This window comes from Falco cherrug (genome assembly GCF_023634085.1).
Source record: "Falco cherrug isolate bFalChe1 chromosome 11 unlocalized genomic scaffold, bFalChe1.pri SUPER_11_unloc_11, whole genome shotgun sequence".
Lineage (NCBI taxonomy): Eukaryota > Metazoa > Chordata > Aves > Falconiformes > Falconidae > Falco > Falco cherrug.
The window spans coordinates 1,114-19,682 of record NW_026599269.1 but is presented as its reverse complement, the minus strand read 5'-3'; the positions used below and the strand labels follow the sequence as shown (position 1 = coordinate 19,682).

The 18,569-nt window shown below is 66.6% G+C and overlaps 1 protein-coding gene and 1 long non-coding RNA gene across 2 annotated transcripts; one reads left to right on the top strand and one right to left on the bottom strand.

Annotated features, from left to right (window-relative positions):
• Positions 1–8,138: 8,138 nt before the first annotated feature.
• Positions 8,139–12,642, bottom strand: LOC129734789 (uncharacterized). Its single transcript, XR_008730401.1, has 3 exons — positions 12,558–12,642; positions 9,520–9,650; positions 8,139–8,557 (listed from the first exon to the last, which is right to left on the bottom strand). It is a non-coding gene; the product is annotated as an uncharacterized LOC129734789 (long non-coding RNA).
• An 83-nt stretch (positions 12,643–12,725) lies between these two features.
• CDC37 (cell division cycle 37, HSP90 cochaperone) lies at positions 12,726–17,774 on the top strand. The gene is made up of 8 exons (XM_055699921.1): positions 12,726–12,900; positions 14,056–14,337; positions 14,428–14,533; positions 14,899–15,014; positions 15,856–15,978; positions 16,777–16,959; positions 17,106–17,177; positions 17,300–17,774. Exons 1-8 carry the CDS (start codon positions 12,799–12,801, stop codon positions 17,447–17,449), a joined length of 1,134 nt encoding a protein of 377 aa, XP_055555896.1. The 5' UTR covers positions 12,726–12,798; the 3' UTR covers positions 17,450–17,774.
• The last annotated feature ends 795 nt before the right edge of the window (positions 17,775–18,569 follow it).

Sequence of the window (18,569 nt, the reverse complement as noted above, 5' to 3'; positions counted from 1 at the left end):
GGGATGGGATGGGATGGGGATGGGATGGGATGGGGGGGGATGGGGATGGGATGGGATGGGATGGGGGGGATGGGGGGGGATGGGATGGGATGGGATGGGATGGGATGGGGGGGGATGGGGATGGGATGGGATCGGATGGGGGGGATGGGATGGGATGGGATGGGGGGGGATGGGGATGGGATGGGATGGGGGGGATGGGATGGGGGGGGATGGGATGCGGGGGATGGGATGGGATGGGATGGGATGGGGGGGATGGGATGGGATAGGATGGGGGGGGATGGGATGGGGGGGGATGGGATGGGGGGGATGGGGGGGGATGGGATGGGATGGGGGGATGGGATAGGATAGGATGGGATGGGATGGGATGGGATGGGATGGGATGGGATGGGGGGATGGGATGGATGGGATGGGATGGGATGGGATGGGGATGGGATGGGATGGGATGGGGGGGGATGGGATGGGATGGATGGGATGGGATGGGATGGGATGGGATGGGGGGGATGGGGGGATGGGATGGGGATGGGGATGGGGATGGGATGGGATGGGGGATGGGATGGGGATGGGATGGGATGAGATGGGATGGGATGAGATGGGATGGGATGGGATGGGGGGGATGGGATGGGGGGGATGGGGATGGGATGGGATGGGGATGGGATGGGATGGGATGGGATGGGGATGGGATGGGGGGGATGGGATGGGATGGGGGGGATGGGATGGGATGGGATGGGGGGGATGGGATGGGATGGGGGGGATGGGGATGGGATGGGATGGGGGGGATGGGATGGGGGGGATGGGATGGGGGGATGGGGGTGGGATGGGATGGGATGGGGATGGGATGGGATGGGATGGGGGGGATGGGATGGGATGGGATGGGGGGGGATGGGATGGGGGGGATGGGATGGGGGGGGATGGGATGGGATGGGGATGGGATGGGATGGGATGGGATGGGATGGGGGGGGATGGGATGGGATGGGGGGGATGGGATGGGGGGATGGGGGGTGGGATGGGATGGGATGGGGATGGGATGGGATGGGATGGGATGGGATGGGATGGGGGATGGGGATGGGATGGGATGGATGGGATGGTGGGGGATGGGATGGGATGGGGATGGGATGGGATGGGATGGGGGGGGATGGGATGGGATGGGATGGGATGGGGGGGGATGGGATGGGATGGGATGGGATGGGGATGGGATGGGATGGGATGGGATGGGGGGGGATGGGATGGGATGAGATGAAGCTGAGGAGGGGGATGGCCACAGGGATGGCACGGAGGCCGGGAGGAGGAAGAGCCACAGGCCAGGAAGGAGCCAGGGATGGGGACAGTGACCAGCACCGGTGCCCAGGACCACCACCGGCATCCCCTGCTGCCGAGGGACCCCAGCCCAGTGCTGCCATACCGCACCATACGCTGCCATACTGTGCCATACAGTGCCATACCATGCCATGCAGTGCTATACTGTGCCATACTGCGCCATATAGCGCCATACGGTGCCATACGGACCCATACAGTGCCATACTGCACCATAGTCTGCCATACAGAGCCATACGATGCCATACAGTGTCACACCATGCCATACCATGCCATATGGTGCCATACTGCGCCATACGGTGCCATACCATGCCATACTGCCCTGAACAGTGCCATACGGTACTATACGGTGCCATACCACACCATACTATGCCGTACAGTGCCATACCATGCCATACCGTGCCATACCGCACCATACCACACCATACTATGCCGTACAGTGCCATACCATGCCATACCGCGCCATACCGCACCATACCACACCATACTATGCCGTACAGTGCCATACCATACCGCGCCATACCGCACCATACCACACCATACTATGCCGTACAGTGCCATACCATGCCATACCGTGCCATACTATGCCGTACTGCGCCATACTGCACCATACAGTGCCATACCATGCCATACAGCATCATACCGTGCCATACTGCACCATACAGTGCCATACCATGCCATACAACATCATACCGTGCCATACCGCACCATACTGTGCCATACAGTGCCATACCACGCCATACTATGCCATACTGTGCCATACAGTGCCATACCACACCGTACCATGCCATACAGTGCCATACGGTGCCATACCACGCCATACCATGCCATACTGTGCCATACGGTGCCATACCACACCATACCATGCCATACTGTGCCATACCATGCCATACTGTGCCATACCACACCATACCATGCCATACTGTGCCATACGGTGCCATACCATGCCGTGCCACACCGGCCGGCGCACCCAGTTGGCCCCGGGGGCGGCGAGAAGGAGCACCCCTGCTATTCCCAGCCGCCGGCGCGCGCGGCTCACCCACCGGCGCGGGATTTCCTCCTCCCGGCCGGGATCTGATCCGGCAGCCGGAGACAACCGTGAATCATTTTTAATGGCCGCAGGTGACTCATCCCCCTCGAAAAAAAGATTCCGGCACATCACCAAGACTGGAGGGGCTGCGATGGGCGACGCACGGCACCGCCGCCATCACCGCGACCCGCTGCCGGCGATTTCCTTGTTATTATGTATTAATTTTTTTTGTCTGAAAAGGAAAGAAATTACAGCAGGAGAGATTAATTAGGGCGAAGGCTGCTGGAACCAGGGAAAAACCTCCGGGAGCCGGTGGCAGCCGGCTGGATCCCGGTGCTGCCACGGCCGACCAGGCTCTGGCCGCCTGCCTCTGCCACCGTGAAATCCCCGCTTGGGAGTTCAAATTCGTTTTGCTTAATTACACTAATTGTTCCAGGAAAAGAGAGAAAGAAACCTGCGAGGGAGGGGGGGGCTGGATCCTGGCTGTTGAACCGCGCCGGTGCTGGTGGTGGGATGGGGATGCTGCCATAACGAGGCGGGGGGGTTGCCTGGCCGCCACATCTCACTGTCCTCACTGCCAGGGATGCTGGGGGTGGGGGTCCAGCACCCCGACCCCTAGATTTTGGGGGGGCTCAGCCTGCCCTGGCCTCACCGGGGGGGGGATGCCGGCGCTGCCCGCGTCCCATTGCCCTCCCCAGCCGCTCACCGCCACCGGCTGCCTCCAGGCAGAGGGAGGGGGGGGGATCCATCAGGAAGGGAGGAAGAGGAGGAGGAGGAAGGAAATAAAACCCCCGAGTCCTGGCCATCTGCTGAGCCTCCTGTGCATAAATTATCTCCCCTAATGAAGCCGGAGGTGCCGCGGCCCCCCCGGCGCTGCCGGAAGGACGCGGTGCCCGGCACACGCTGCCCTGGTGGCACAAACCGCCCGCCGGCGCGTTCCCAAATCGTTTTCCCAAAAAAACTTCCCACCCGGGAACGGGCAGAAACCGGCACCGGGGCCAGGGGGACCCGGCGGGGGCAGGGGGGTGGGTGGGATTGATGTTCCCCTCCCCAGTTTGGTTCTGCTCGCCCACCCCCCACCCCTGGGAGCGGGTTCGCCCCGGCAGAGCCGGTGGCACGCGGGGGTCACCCCAAAACCGCAGGTGCCAGGATGGGGGGGCCTCGGTCAGGTGCTGGGGGGGGCCTGGACACCCCCAAACCCCACTGGGACCAGCACCCATGGGGTACCCATGGGCAGGGGGGGGCCACAGCCGGGCACCGCGGCTGTGCCAGTGTCGGTGACCCCATCACCATCCCCAGTGCCCCGGTGGGGGACCCCAGGTCTGGCCCAGTTGGGGGTCCCGAGGGATGTGACACCCCCCCCTTGTGTCACTGCTGTCCCTGCCGTCCTCCCCCCCAGCAGCCCATGGGACGGATCCATTCCCGGTACCGGCACCGCCACCAGCCCCCTCCCACTGCCATGGCACCGGGGTGAGGGGGGGTGCTGGGGGGGTCCCAGTCCAGGTACCGGGATGGTGCTGGGGGGGGGGGTCCCAGTCCTGGTGCCAGGATGGTGCTGGGGGCAGGGGGGGGTCCCACCTCCCATCCTGGTACTGGGATAATCGGGGGGGGGGAGGTCTCACCTCCAGTACTGGTACTGGGATGATCCTGGGGGGTGGTTCCAGTCCTGGTACTGGGATGATGCTAGGGGGAGTCCCAGTCCCAGTACTGGGACGGTGCTGGATGGGGGGTCCCAGCCCCAGTCCCAGTACCAGGATGATGCTGGAGGAGGTGGTGTCCCAGTCTCAATACTGGGATGATGCTGGGGAGGGGGTTCCACCTCTGGTCCCGGTACCGGGATGATGCTGGGGGGGGGATCCCAGTCCCGGTACCGGGAGGATGCTGGCTGGGGGGGGGGTCCCAGTCCTGGTACCAGGATGATGCTGGGGACGGGTCTCACCTCTGGTCCTGGTACTGGGATGATGCTGGGGAGGGTCCCAGTCCCGGTACCGGGAGGATGCTGGCTGGGGGGGGGCCCGGTACCGGGATGATGCTGGGGGGGGTCCCAGTCCCGGTACTGGGAGGATGCTGGCTGGGGGGGTCCCGGTACCGGGACGATGCTGGGGGGGGTCCCAATCCCAGTACCGGGAGGATGCTGGCTGGGGGGTCCCACCCCCGGTGCCGCTCAGAAGCTGGGGGTCTGGGGGGGGTCCCGCCGCTGTCACCTACCGCCTGCCGGTGCCGGGGGTCCCGTGCAGGGAGGAGGGCCAGGACATGCGGGATTTGCGCAGCCCGGGCCGGTCCCCGGTGTCGACGGCGTCCGCCCGCTCCATGGGCCGGGGCCGGTGCCGGTCGGTGTCGGAGAAGCCGCGGTGGCGGATGCGGATGGGGGTGCGGGGCTGGCGCCAGAGGTGCTGGGGGGGGCTTCAGGGTGCTGGGCCCCTCCCGGGGCACCGGCAGCGACAGCGAGAGGCTCTTCCTGGAGCCCGGGTACCGGCTCCATCGTCCGCGGGACCGGGGCGGGGGGGCACCGGGGACCCTGAGATGTGCCCGGTGCCGGTACTGGAGCTGCTGCCGGTGCCCAGCGCGGTCCCGGTACCGGTGTCGGTGCTGCCGCCGGTGCCCGACCCGGTGCCAGTGTCGGTGCTGCTGCCGGTGCTCGACACGGTGCCGGTACCGGAGCTTTTCCCCGGTGCCCGGAGCCGGTCCCAGAGCCTCTCCCGGTGCCTCAGCCGGTACCGGAGTCGCTGCCAGTGCCCAACACGGTCCCAGTGCCGGTCCCGGAGCCTCTCCCGGTGCCTGAGCCGGTCCCGGAGCCCCTCCCGGTGCCGGTACTAGAGCCCCTCCCGGTCCCGGAGCCGCTGCCGGCGCTCAACACGGTCCCCGACGCCGGTACCGGAGCCCCTCCGGGTGCCGGTCCCGGAGCTCTCCCGGTGCCCGGAGCCCCTCCCGCTGCCGGTGCCGGTACCGGAGCCCCTCCCGCTGCCGTTACCGGAGCCGGTCCCTAGCGATGCGCGGCGGCGGGAGCGGCGGCGGCTCCTCCTGGCCCCCGGGATGCGCATGGCCCCGTGCAACCGGTAGGGACGAGCCCGGGGGAGGCGCCCCCCGGTGCCGGTGCCGGTCCCGGAGCCCCTCCCGGTGCCGCCGCCGCCGGTGCCGCCCCCTGCGCGCCCGCCTCGGCGCCTCCCCCCCGCCCCGGGACCTGCCCCCCCGGGGGCGGCTCCACACTGGGACCCCCCGCCCCCCCCTGCAGGTACGAGGCGGCGCACACACCCCCCGCTCCCCCTCCCCCCTCCGGCGGGGATCCCCCCCTCGCATCCCCCCCCTACAGCGGGGATCCCCCCCGGTAACCCCCCCGATGGGGATCCCCCCCATAACCCCCGCGGCGGGGATCCCCCCTCGCATCCCCCCCTGCAGCGGGGATCCCCCCCCGCGATAACCCCCCGATGGGGATCCCGCTCCCCCCCCCGCATCCCCCCCTGCAGCGGGGATCCCCCCCCCCGATATGGATCCCCCCCACATCCCCCCCCCAACAGTGGGGATCCCCCCCCTAACCCCCGCAGCGGGGATCACCCCCCTGGGTATGTCGTCCCCCCCCCCGGCGGGGATCCACCCCTGGGCTTCCCTCGAGACTCATAAATCCCCCCCCGGGATCCCCCCCCCACCATGCGACTCCCCCCACCCAGGGACCCCCCCCCTCACTGAGAGATTCCCCCCTCCCCCCGCAGCCAAGGGGGAATCCCCCCCTCGGGGAAACCAGCAGCGCGGATCCTGCCCCCCCCCAGCACCCCCACACACACGCTGGGGGGGGCACACAGAGCAGAGACCCCCCCAGAGCAGCACTTGAGACCCCCCCCAGCCAGGCAAGGCACAGACCCCATTGCAGCTTGGGGGGGTGAGGGGGGGGGGCGCTGAATGGTGCTGCAGGGACCCCCCCAGCTGCAATGGGGGTCCCCCCCCGCACAGCACCACACAGACCCCCCCAGGGTGGCAATGGGGGTGTCCCCCCCCCGCACTGCACAGACCCCCCCAGGTGGCAATGCCCCCCCCCCCAGCACCAAAAAGCCCCCCCCCAGAGTGACAATGGGGGTGTCCCCCCCCCGCACTGCACAGACCCCCCCAGGTGGCAATGCCCCCCCCCCCAGCACCAAAAAGCCCCCCCCCAGAGTGACAATGGGGGTGTCCCCCCCCAGCACTGCACAGACCCCCCCCAAAGGCGGCAATGCCCCCCCCCCGGGTCGCAATGGGGGTGTCCCCCCACACACACTGCACAGACCCCCCCCCAAGGCTGCAATGCCCCTCCCCCGCACCAAAGAGACCCCCCCCCCACTGTAATGGGGGTGTCCCCCCCCCCACGCACATTGCCGAAGGGACCCCCCCCGAGACAGAGGTGTGGGGGGGTCCCCCTCATTTGAGACCCTCAGGGCCAAGGTGGGGGGGTGGGAGGGGCCCCCCCGGGTGACAATGGGGGCCCCCCCCATGTACACGGCGCTGCAGGACCCCCCCCCAGCTGCAATAGCCCCCCCACCCCTCCAGGGCACTTCACAGCCCCCCCCAGACCGGTGGGGGGGGTCCTGGGCAATCACCCCACCGAGGCAACACGGGGGGGGGTCCCCCACACCTGCCCAGTGCCCCCTCCCCATTACTGGGGGGGGGGGGGCCGCATTCCCCCACCCTGACACAAACTATGGGGCGGTCTGATGTGACACCCCCCCCCCCCAGTTCCAGCAGCTCCAGTTTCACCGTGGCATCGCTGCGGGGGGCAGGCAGCTGACACCCCCCCCCCCAAAAAAAACCCAAACAAACATGCTGTCCCCCATTTATGTCACCGAGCGGGGGTGGGGGGGTGGGGGGGGTCCCCAATTCCTGCCCCACCCCGGGGGGAGTTTGGGGGGGGGGCAGGGGGTGGGAATGGGGAGCCGGGTGGGAACATACCCTGGAAAATTCGGTGGATGATTCGGGGGGGGGGGGAGGGGGGCTGCGCGCCACAGGCTGGTGGCACCGCGCCGGATCGGGCCCCCCCGGGGGGGGAAGTCACCGCGCTGGCACCACTAGCACCGGCGCCGGGGTGGGGGGCCCACAGGTAGGGTTAATTTGGGGGGGAGGGGGGGACTGGGGGGGGTGACCCCCCACTGAATCCTGAGGGATGCGTGGGGCGGGGGGGGCGATGCCATGGCGGGGGCACCGGCCTGGCACTGTCCCCAACCCCCGCACTGTCCCCATCCCCCACACTGTCCCCAACCTCCCCTGCACTTTCCCCAACCCCCGCACTGTCCCCACCCCCCCCACACACTGTCCCCAACCCTGGACACTGTCCCCAACACCCACCCCCTCCCCCCCGCACTGTCCCCAACTCTGGGCACTGTCCCCATCGCTGGTGCTGTCCCCACGCCAGCCCCATCCCCCACCCTGGCCCTGTCCCCACCGCAGACAGCCCAGCAGCCCCCCTTGGCCCAGGGTCACCCCCCGCCTCAGCGCCCGGAGAGCCGGGGTCCCCCCGATGCCACCGGGACCCACACCACTGCGGTGACACCCTCGTGCCACGTGTCCCCCCCCTTCAGCACCTGGAGAGCTGGGGGGTCCCCAGTGCCATTGGGACCCCCGCCACTGCGGTGACACCCTCGTGCCACGTGGCCCCCCCTGGCTCAGTGCCTGGAAAACTGGGGGGTCCCCAATGCCACCCCGACCCTCACCGCCATGGTGACACCCTCGTGCCACACGTGTGCGTCCCCCTTCAGCACCTGGAAAGCTGGGGGGTCCCTGATGCCACTGGGACCCCCACTGCTGCGGTGACACCCTCGTGCCACGTGTCCCCCCCCTTCAGCACCTGAGAGCTGGGGGGTCCCCAGTGCCATTGGGACCCCCGCCACTGCGGTGACACCCTCGTGCCACGTGTCCCCCCCTCGGCTCAGTGCCCGGAGAGCTGGGGGGTCCCCAACACCACCGTGACCCCCACTGCCATGGTGACACCCTCGTGCCACGCGTCCCCCCCCTGCCCCAAGCCCGTCCCTACCTGGGGGGCTCGGGGTGGGTGCCGGCGATGCGCGGCGGGGCGCGGAGGGGCAGCGTGGTGGGGCGCGGGAGGCCGCTGGGCTCCGGTGAGCGCGGCCGCGCCGGGGGCTTCCAGGGGGGCACCTGGAGGCTGGCAGAGGGGCGCCGGCACCCGCGGTGCAGGTCGGCACCCAACATCGCCAGGGAGGGGGGGGAGCGGCTGCAGCACCCGGGGTCCGGCGGGGGCTGCGAGGAAGGGACGGCGGCAGGTCAGACAGGGTGGCACGGCACGGCACGGCACGGCACGGCATGGAACAGTGCAGCATGGCACGGCACCACATGGCGAGGGGGCCTCACACCACGCAGCGTGGCACGGTACGGCGTGGCACAGAACGGCGCAGCGCAGCACGGCATGGCACAGTGCGCTATGGCATGGCATGGCATCACATGGCGAGGGGCCTCACACCACACGGCACGGCACGGCACGGCATGGCACAGAACAGTGCTGCATGGCACGGCACGGCACCGCATGGCGAGCAGGTCTCACACCACACGGCGCAGCATGGTACGGCACGGCACGGAACAGTGCAGTGCGGCACAGCGTGGCATGGCACAGCACCACATGGTGAGGGAGCCACACGCCACGCAGCATGGCATGGCATGGCATGGAACGGCGCAGCATGGCACAGCCCGGCACGGCACCGCACAGCACAGCACCACACGGCCAGTGAGCCTCACACGGCATGGCTCGGCATGGCACGGCATGGATCAGCATGGCATGGCATGGCACCACACGGTGTGGCACGGCACGGCCCAGGAGCCTCACACCACATGGCACGGCGTGGCATGGGTTGGCACAGCACGGAACATCATGGCACAGCATGGCCTGGCACAGTGTGGCATGGCATGGCACAGTGTGGCACGGCATGGCACAACCTGGCACGGCCTGGCACAACTTGGCACAGCGTGGCACGATGTGGCACAGCATGGCACAGTGTGGCACAGCCTGGCACAACCTGGCACGGCACGGCATGGCACGGCCTGGCACAGTGTGGCACGGCCTGGCACAGCATGGCACGGCCTGGCACAGCATGGCACGGCACAGCACCCATGCTGAAGCCCCTCACCCCCTGCTGTGGGTCCCCAGGGCAGGCGTACAGAGGTGCCCCCCAGCCCCCAGCCCCCCGGTGCCCCCCGGTGCCGCTCACCTGCTCCTCGGGCCTGGCCAGGTCGCTCCGGCTCTTCCTCATGTGCCCGCGCGGCGCCGGGGGGGCTCAGGGCGTGGGGGCCATGTGGGGGGCGCGGGGGGACCCCGCCACGTCCCAGGGGGCCGCGGCGCCTGCGGGTGAGAGCCAAGGGTGAGGGGGAGTGGGGAGACCCCCAGCACCCCCCAAGCACCCCAACCTGTGCCAGGAGCGGGGGGGCCGGGGGCGCCGTGCCGGGGGGGGGCTGCTCCGTGGCAGCTCCCGGGACCCCCAGCTCCCGCCCCGGGGACCCCCGGCTCCTTCTGGCAAAGGTTGCCAAGGAAACCCCGGCATGGCGGCCGCAGCATTGGCCACGGAACCGGCATCAGTTCCCAGTGCCACCAGCAGCACCAGCATCACTCCCGCCACGGCACCAGCATCAGTTCCCACCGCACCGGCACCGCAGCCAGTACCGGCATCCCTTCGGCCTGGCCTCCCCGGTACCGGCATGGCCTTCCCAGTACCGGCATCCCTTCGGCCTGGCCTCCCCGGTACCGGCATGGCCTTCCCAGTACCAGCATCCCTTTGGCATGGCCTCCCCAGTACCGGCATGGCCTTCCCAGTACTGGCATCCCTTTGGCATGGCCTCCCCAGTACCGGCATGGCCTTCCCAGTACCGGCATCCCTTCGGCATGGCCTCCCCAGTACCGGCATGGCCTTCCCAGTACCGGCATCCCTTTGGCATGGCCTCCCCAGTACCAGCATGGCCTTCCCAGTACCGGCATCCCTTCGGCATGGCCTTCCCAGTACCAGCATCGCTTTGGCACGGCCTCCCCAGTACCGGCACTGCCTCCCCCAGTACCGGCATCCCTTCCCACAGCACTGGTACTGCTGCCGGTACCAGCATCCCTTCAGCACGGCCTCCCCAGTACCGGTATCACCTCCCCGGCACCGGCATCACCTCCCCCGGTACCGGCATCCCTTCAGCATGGCCTCCCCAGTACCGGTATCACCTCCCTGGTACCGGTATCACCTCCCCGGCACCGGCATCACCTCCCCCGGTACCGGCATCCCTTCAGCATGGCCTCCCCGGTACCGGTATCACCTCCCCGGTACCGGTATCACCTCCCCGGTGCCGGCATCACCTCCCCCGGTACCGGCGTCCCTTCAGCATGGCCTCCCCGGTACCGGTATCACCTCCCCGGTACCGGTATCACCTCCCCGGTGCCAGCATCACCTCCCCCGGTACCGGCGTCCCTTCAGCATGGCCTCCCCGGTACCGGTATCACCTCCCCGGTACCGGTATCACCTCCCCGGTGCCAGCATCACCTCCCCCGGTACCGGCGTCCCTTCAGCATGGCCTCCCCGGTACCGGTATCACCTCCCCGGTACCGGTATCACCTCCCCGGTGCCGACATCACCTCCCCCGGTACCGGCATGGCTCCCAGCACCATTCCTCTCCCTGGCACCGGCACCGGCATCAGCGTTGCTTCCCCCTGGTCCCGGGGCCCCCCCGCGGGTACCGGAGGGATGCTCGGGGCTGGTGGGGGGGAGGGGCGGCGGGGGGAACGGGCTGCTCTGATGCTGCCCGGTCCCGGGCCAGTCCCGGTTCATTCCCGGTGCTGCCTGGTGCCTGCCCCGGGGCCTCCCGGTCCCAGTGCCTCCCGGGGCCGTTCCCGGGGCCATTCCCGATCCCCTCCCGGGGCCGGGGCCGTTCCCGGTCCCCTCCCGGGGCCGGTGCCATTCCGGGGGCCGTTCCCGTTCCAGATCCCTCCCGTTCCCGATCCATCCCAGTGCCGGTCCCGTTCCCGTTCCCGTTCCCGCTCCGTTCCCGTACCTGCCCGGCTCCCGGTCCCGCCCCCCCCCCCCCCAGTGCCCTGCGGCCGGGGCGCGGCGGGGACCGGCCCCGGGACCGGCCCCGGGGCCCCCAGAGCGGCCGGTGGCAGCGGCGGCGCCGGCGGAAACGCGCCGGGAGCGGCGCCCCCATCCCCCATCCCCCCCGGCCACGCGGGTCCCCCGGTGTCCCCGGCCCCTCCGGTGTCCCCCGGTGCCGTCGTGTCCCCCCGAACCGCCCCCCGCCCCCATGTCCCCCCGGTGTCACCATGTATCCCAGCCAGCTCCCGGTGTCCCCGTGTCCCTGTGCCACCGGGTCCCCATGTCCCGGTGTCCCTGTGTCCCACCATGTCCCTGTGTCACCATGTCCCCGTGCCACCATGTCCCTGTGTCACCATGTCCCTGTGTCCCCAGGGCGCCCTGTTCCACCATGACCCCCTGTCCCCATGTCTCTCTGTCCCCAGGGTGCCATGTCCCCCCATGTCCCTCCATTCCCATGTCCCTGTGCCACCATGGCGCCATGTCCCTGTGTCCCCAGCGGTGCCATGTGCCTCCACATATCTCTGTCCCCATGTCCCACCATGTCCTTAAGGCACCATGTCCCACCATGTCCCTCTGTCCCCATGTCCCACCATGTCCTTAAGGCACCGTGTCCCACCATGTCCCTCTGTCCCTAAGGCACCGTGTCCCCCCCATGTCCCCGTGTCCCCACGTCCCTGTGTCCCGCTATGTCCCTCTGTCCCCAAGGCACCGTGACCCACCACATCCCTGTGCCACCATGTCCCTGCGCCACCATGCCCGTGTCCCCCCATGTCCCTGTGTCCCCCCCATGTCTCTCTGTCCCTAAGGCACTATGTCCCCCCATGTCCCTGTGCCACCATGTCCCTGCGCCACCATGCCCGTGTCCCCCCATGTCCCTGTGTCCCGCCATGTCCCTCTGTCCCCAAGGCACCGTGACCCACCACATCCCTGTGCCACCATGTCCCTGCGCCACCATGCCCCTGAGTCCCCATGCCCCTGTACTCCCAATGTGCCATGTCCCCCCGTGCCCCTCTGTCCCCCCTCCCCCGTCCCCACGGCCCTGTCCCCCCATGGCCCTGTCCCCACGGCCCCCGCCCGCCTGTGGGCTCCTGCCCACCCTCCCCGTCCGCACAAGCCGCACAGACCCTGCCTGACCCCCCCCCCCCCTCCCAGCCCCGGGGCGTCGAGTGGGGGGGCCCCGCCCTCACCTCCCCTTTTCGGCGTGCGTGTCTCTTTAAAACCGCCGCCATCTTTACGCCGGGCGAGGCGGCCGCTGCGCCGCGCCTCCTGCGGGCAGCGCGCATGCGCGGGGCGGGGCCTGGGCGCAACCGGAAATACGCTCCGGCGGCGCGCCCGGAAGTGCGAGCGCCGCGGGCGGAAGTAGGCGGGGCGGGCGCTGGAGGGTTCCAGAAGCGGCCGGAGGCGGCGGGGCCGGGGGGCGGCCGCGCCATGGTGGATTACAGCGTGTGGGACCACATCGAGGTCTCGGACGATGAAGACGAGACTCACCCCAACATCGACACGGCCAGTCTCTTCCGATGGCGGCACCAGGTGCGGCCCGGCCGGCCCGCGGCCTCCCCTCCCCCCCCCCCCCCCGCCCCGGCGCCCCCCCCAGGCCCGTTCCCGTGGGGAGCGGCCCCGAGGCTGCCGGAGGGACAGGGGGTTCTTGTTGTCATGGCAGCCGCGTGGGGAGGGGGGGCCTGTGCCGCTGTTTGTGTGGTAGCCTGCTCCAAGGGTTCCCGTGGGGAAAGGGATCCGCGTTTCCGGCTCTGGGATCCCCCCAGTGGAAGGGGGCTCCCCTGCTCCCATGCCCACCGGCTCAGGGACTCCCTTATTCCCATGGTGACCGGTTCCAAGACCCCCCCGTGGCGAGGGGGCTCCTCCATTCCCATGCTAGCAGGCCCCAGGTCCCCCCAGTGGAAGGGGGCTCCCCCCATTCCCGTGTTCACCGGCTCGGGGACTCCCCCCATTCCCATGATGACCGGCTCCAAGACCCCCCCCCGTGGTGAGGGGGCTCCCCCATTCCTATGCCCACCGGCTCTGGGACCCCCTCCAGTGGGGAAGGAGCTCCCCCGTTCCCATTCTGACCATCTCCAAGACCCCCATGGTGGGGGCTCCCCCACCCCTATAGCAACCAGTGGCCTGTGACACCCCCCTTCCCTTGGCCCCCCCCTGTTTCCATAGCAGCCACAGATGCTGGGGGGCTGCAGCAGCACCCCCACCCCCAAACCCTCCACACTAAACCCCCAGCACCCAGGTGGGTGACACTCCCAGGGGCTGCAAAGCTCTGCTGCCCGGCCCCCCCCACCCCCACCCCCCCCGCCTTGCACAGGGGGTTGCTGGGATGGGGGAGGGGTAAACTGGGGGGGCTCTATGGGAGCTGGAGCCCTCCAAAGCCTCAGGGAGGTGGAAGCTGCCACATTCTGGAGCTGCTCCTTCCCAATCCCAACAAAATACTCTGGAGCTGCGTGGAGGGACTTGGAGTTTTATGGTTTTTTTTCCTTGAAACCAGATGGTTTTGGGGGTGTTGGTCTCCCTTCACAGCAGCTCCTTGTGCTTCACCCCATTCCGCAGGGATAACGGCTCCGGGAGAGCGCGTGGGGCTTCCCGTAGCGCAGCTAACGAGGCCGGGAAGGGCCGTGGGAGAGAGCGTTAACGATGCCCCCAACATCTCTCCCGATGTGGTTTCCATCCTGTCGCCTTCAGGCTCGAGTGGAGCGGATGGAGCAATTCCAGAAGGAAAAAGAAGAGCTGGATAAAGGCTGTCGGGAATGTAAACGGAAACTCGCCGAGTGCCAGAAAAAAATGAAGGAGTTGGAGGTGGCGGATCCGGAAAGCGGGAAGGGAGAGCTGGAAAAACTCCAGGCCGAAGCTCAACAGCTGAAAAACGAAGAGAAAAGCTGGGAAAACAAATTGGAGGAGCTGAAAAAGAAGGAGAAGAACATGCCCTGGAATGTGGACACCCTCAGCAAGGACGGCTTCAGCAAGGTGGGTTTGGGGGCCCCCTCCCCCGTGTCTGTGCCCCCCCACCGCCCCAAAATCGCTGGGCTGGCACCTCATAATCTTTCCGCTTCCCAGAGCGTCTTCAACGTCAAACCGGAGGAGAAGGAGGAGACGGAGGAGCAGAAGGAGAAGAAACACAAAACTTTTGTGGAGAGATACGAGAAGCAGATCAAACACTTCGGTGAGTGCTGGGTGGGGGTTGGGAACCCCTTTCTGGGGGGGTTCCTGCTGGGAACAGGTCCCCCCTCCCCCCCCCCCCCGAGCCGAGCAGCCAGGAAATCGCTGCTTCCAGTTGACGATTTGACATATTTTTCCCAAAAGATTTTTTCCCCTGCTCGCCCAGCCGAGGCGAAGCTTCGTGGGCTGCTAATTTGGGGGGGGGGGAAGTTAATTGAACCTGGGGATGAGTCACCACCCCCTCCCCCCGCCCCCTCCCCTCTTTTTTTTTTTTTTTTTTTTTTTTTTTTACTGACGAGGTTTAGAGGCTGTTCTTTTTTTAACGAGCGGAATAAACCTGCCTCTAATTGGGGCTGCCCTGCTTTGAAGGGATGCTGCGGCGCTGGGACGACAGCCAGAAATATCTCTCCGATAACCCTCACCTCGTTTGCGAGGAGACGGCTAATTACTTAGTCATCTGGTGCATCGATCTGGAGGTGGAAGAGGTGAGAAAAACGGGATGAAATCCAGCCCTTCCCCCAGCTTCGTGCCGGGATTGCCTTGTCCTCACCTCACTGGCCTTTCTGCCACGGGTGGATTTCATTTTCCTGCTGGAAATGATGGCGTTGGGGGGATTGTAGGATAATTTTGGTTGGAAAAGAGCTTTGAGGTCATTGATCCGGCGCTGACGTCACACTGTGGCCCCCAGCGCCATGTCAATGTGTATTTTAAATCCCCTCCGGGCTGGTGCCGCCGCCGCCCCCCCGGGCAGCCCATTCCGTGCTGGAAAAACTCTCCAAGCGGAGGAATTTCCCCCAAAATCCAACCTAAACCCCAACCCCCCACTGTGCTGCAGCCCTCCTCGGGTGCAGGGAGCTCCCCACTCCCCACTTTTTATCCTGGTGGGATCCCCTCCTCGCAGCAGAGAGGTTCAGCCCCCGGATTGTCTCTAGCAGCGCTGGCTCTCTGCCGTGCCGTGCCGAGGACCCGGTGCTGGATGGGATCAGGGAATAATTTGGATTAAAAAAATCTTCTAGGATCAAATCCAACCACAACTGGGGGGCTGGGGAGGGTCTCGCCTCCCTCATCCGCAAACTTGCAGCATTACAGGAGAGTTTGATGCCCCAAATTTGGGATCTGTGTTGAATCTCATCCCATCCCTCCTGATCCCCCTGCTCTGTAGGGATCCACTCCGCTCCCCTCCCCCCTCCCCCTCAGCCCCATCATCCTGCACCCTCTTCCCCCACCGCAAAGGGGGCTGGGGCTGAGCTCCGTGACGTGGGGAGGGGGGGGCAGAGGGAATTTATGGGGTCCTCACCCCTTTTTTGTGTGTTTTCCCCCCCCCAGAAACACGCCCTGATGGAGCAGGTGGCCCACCAGACCATCGTCATGCAGTTCATCCTGGAGCTGGCCAAGAGCCTGAAGGTGGATCCCAGGGCTTGTTTCAGGCAGTTTTTCACCAAAATTAAGGTAAACCCACCGCTGGACCCCCACCACCCCCCTCGGGGTGGCGAATTTCTGGCACCATGGGGGCTTTGGGGGGTGGGAAGGTGGATCCCAGGGCTCATTTCAGTCAATTTTCCACCAAAATTAAGGTAAAAGCACCGCTGGACCCCCCCCACCCCCCCCTGGAGGGCAGTAATTTTATGGCACTGTGGGGTCTTGGGGGGTTAGGAAGGTGGATCCCAGGGCTTGTTTTGGGTAATTTTTGACCAAAATTAAGGTAGAAACACTGCTGGACCCCCCCACCCCCCCCTCAGGGTGGTGATTTTCCCACAGTTTGAGGGGGGTGCGGGGTGGGAAGGTGGATCCCAGGGCTCGTTTCAGGCGATTTTCCACCAAAATCAAGGTAAAAATGCTGCCAGAACCCCCCAACCTCCCCTCACAGTGGCGATTTTCCTGTACTTTGGGGGGTGGGGGGGGTGGGCAGGTAGATCCCAGGACTTGTTTCAGGCAAGTTTTGACAAAATTAAGGTAAAACCACAAGTGGATCCCCCCACCCCGCCTCAGGGTGGTGATTTTCCGGTGCCACGGTGTCTTAAATGGGGGGGGGGTGTCTTGAGAAGGTGGATCCCAGGGCTTGTTTTAGGCAATTTTCCACCAAAATTAAGGTAAACCCACCGCTGGACGCCCCCCCACCCCCCTGGGGGGCAGAGATTTTCCAGCCCCCTCCCCGGTGCCTCGGCGTGGGAGTGGGACCCCGGGGTGCCTTCAGGGTGGGATGTGGGGGGGTGGGCAGACCCTCACCCCCCCCCTCCCTCGCTGCAGACGGCGGATCAGCAGTACATGGAGGGCTTCAACGATGAGCTGGAGGCTTTCAAGGAGCGGGTGCGGGGCCGGGCCAGGGTCCGCATCGAGAAGGCGATGAAGGAGTACGAGGAAGAGGAGCGGCAGAAGCGCTTGGGCCCCGGGGGGCTCGACCCCGTGGAGGTCTACGAGTCCCTCCCCCCCGTGAGTAACGCCCCCCCCCTGCCCTGTGCTTTATATTTTAATTTTTTTAGGGGTTTGGGGGGGGGGACATAAGCAAAATCTTGGTGTGGTTTAACGTTTGGGGGTGCCTGCTGCTTCCCCCCTCCTCATTTTCTTCGGCCTCGCAGGAACTGCAGAAATGTTTTGATGTCAAAGACGTCCAGATGTTGCAAGACACGATCAGTAAAATGGATCCCACCGTGAGTATTTGCACCCCGGGGGGCGCGGAGGGATGGGGGTGGGGATGCCCCAGCCTGGCAGGGTGGGGGGAAACGCTAAACCCCCCCATTTTGACCCTTCCCCACCTTCCTCTTCCTCCCAGGAGGCCAAATACCACATGCAGCGCTGCATCGACTCGGGGCTCTGGGTCCCCAACGCCAAAGCGGGGGAGGGGGCCGAGAAAGGCGGCGGCGAAGCCCTTTACGAGGAAATTAAGAAGGAAAACGGCGACGAGGACAAGGGAAATCCGTGAGCTGGGGGGGGTGGGTGTCAGCGGAAATAGGGCACAAAGCGTGAAACTATGGCGTAAAGCAGAAAAAAATGTGTAAAGCATAAAATTAAGGTGTAAAGCGTAAAAAAAAAAAAAGAGGCGTGAAATGAAGGTGTAAAGTGTAAAATTAAGGTGAAAAGAGTTAAGAAAAAATGTAAAGCATAAAAAAATGGGGTGCAAAGGGGTCTCCCTCCCCCCCGCCCTCCCCCTCCCTCCCCTGTAGAGGCTTTACACGCTGTAGAGACTTTTGCTGAACCCCTGTGAGCTGCTTGCACTGCTCCCGCACACCCAGGATAGCGGGGTGGGGGGGGGGGGGGTGGGGGGGGTGGGGCTGCTGTGGGGTGGGAGTGGGGGGGGTTGGGGGTGGGGGGAGGGGTGCGTTGGCAGGGGCATGTGCTGGGCTATTGTGGTGAATAAAGAGATGGAAGAAGCTGAGTGTGGAGTGGGGGACAATTTGGGGTGGGGGAGGGGGGTGGTGATAACCAGCAGCCCTTGGGGGGGGGGGTGCGCGAGCCCCCCTCCCTGCCCCACCCCCACCCCACCTGCCTCTTGGGGGGTTGGAGAGTTCAGCCCCGCCCCCCCCCCCCCCCCCCCCCCCCCGGGCTCTGGAGGATTTGGGGTGGGTCCCCCCCGTGGCTGGGGCCAGGTTTGCCCCTGGTTGGGATCCAGCTGTGCCCCCTCCAGCTGTGCCCCTTGTTTTGATCCAGCTGTGCTTTGGGTCTGGATCCAGCTGTGCCCTGCCCCCCCCCGTTTGGATCCAGTTGTGCCCAGATCCAGCTGTGCCCTGCCCCCCCAGTTTGGATCCAGATGTACCCAGATCTAGCTGTGCCCCAGCCCCCCCAGTTTGGATCCAGTTGTGCCCGGTTCCAGCTGTGCCCCACCCCCGGAGTTTGGGTCCAGCTGTGCCCCACCCCCCAGTTTGGGTCCAGCTGTGCCACACCCTCCAGTTTGGGTCCAGCTGTGCCCCACCCCCCTCCAGTTTGGGTCCAGCTGTGCCCCACCCCCCCTCCAGTTTGGGTTCAGCTGTGCCCCACCCCCCCCTCCTGTTTGGGTCCAGCTGTGCCCAGATCCAGCTGTGCCACACCCCCCCAGTTCGGGTCCA

Bases quoted from the DNA above. Each gene is read 5' to 3' on its own strand.
- CDC37 (XM_055699921.1), top strand. From the start codon at position 12,799: ATGGTGGATTACAGCGTGTGGGACCACATCGAGGTCTCGGACGATGAA. The intron at 14,534-14,898 runs GTGAGTGCTGGG...CCTGCTTTGAAG, and splicing joins GAAGCAGATCAAACACTTCG to GGATGCTGCGGCGCTGGGAC. The intron at 17,178-17,299 runs GTGAGTATTTGC...TCTTCCTCCCAG, and splicing joins TCAGTAAAATGGATCCCACC to GAGGCCAAATACCACATGCA.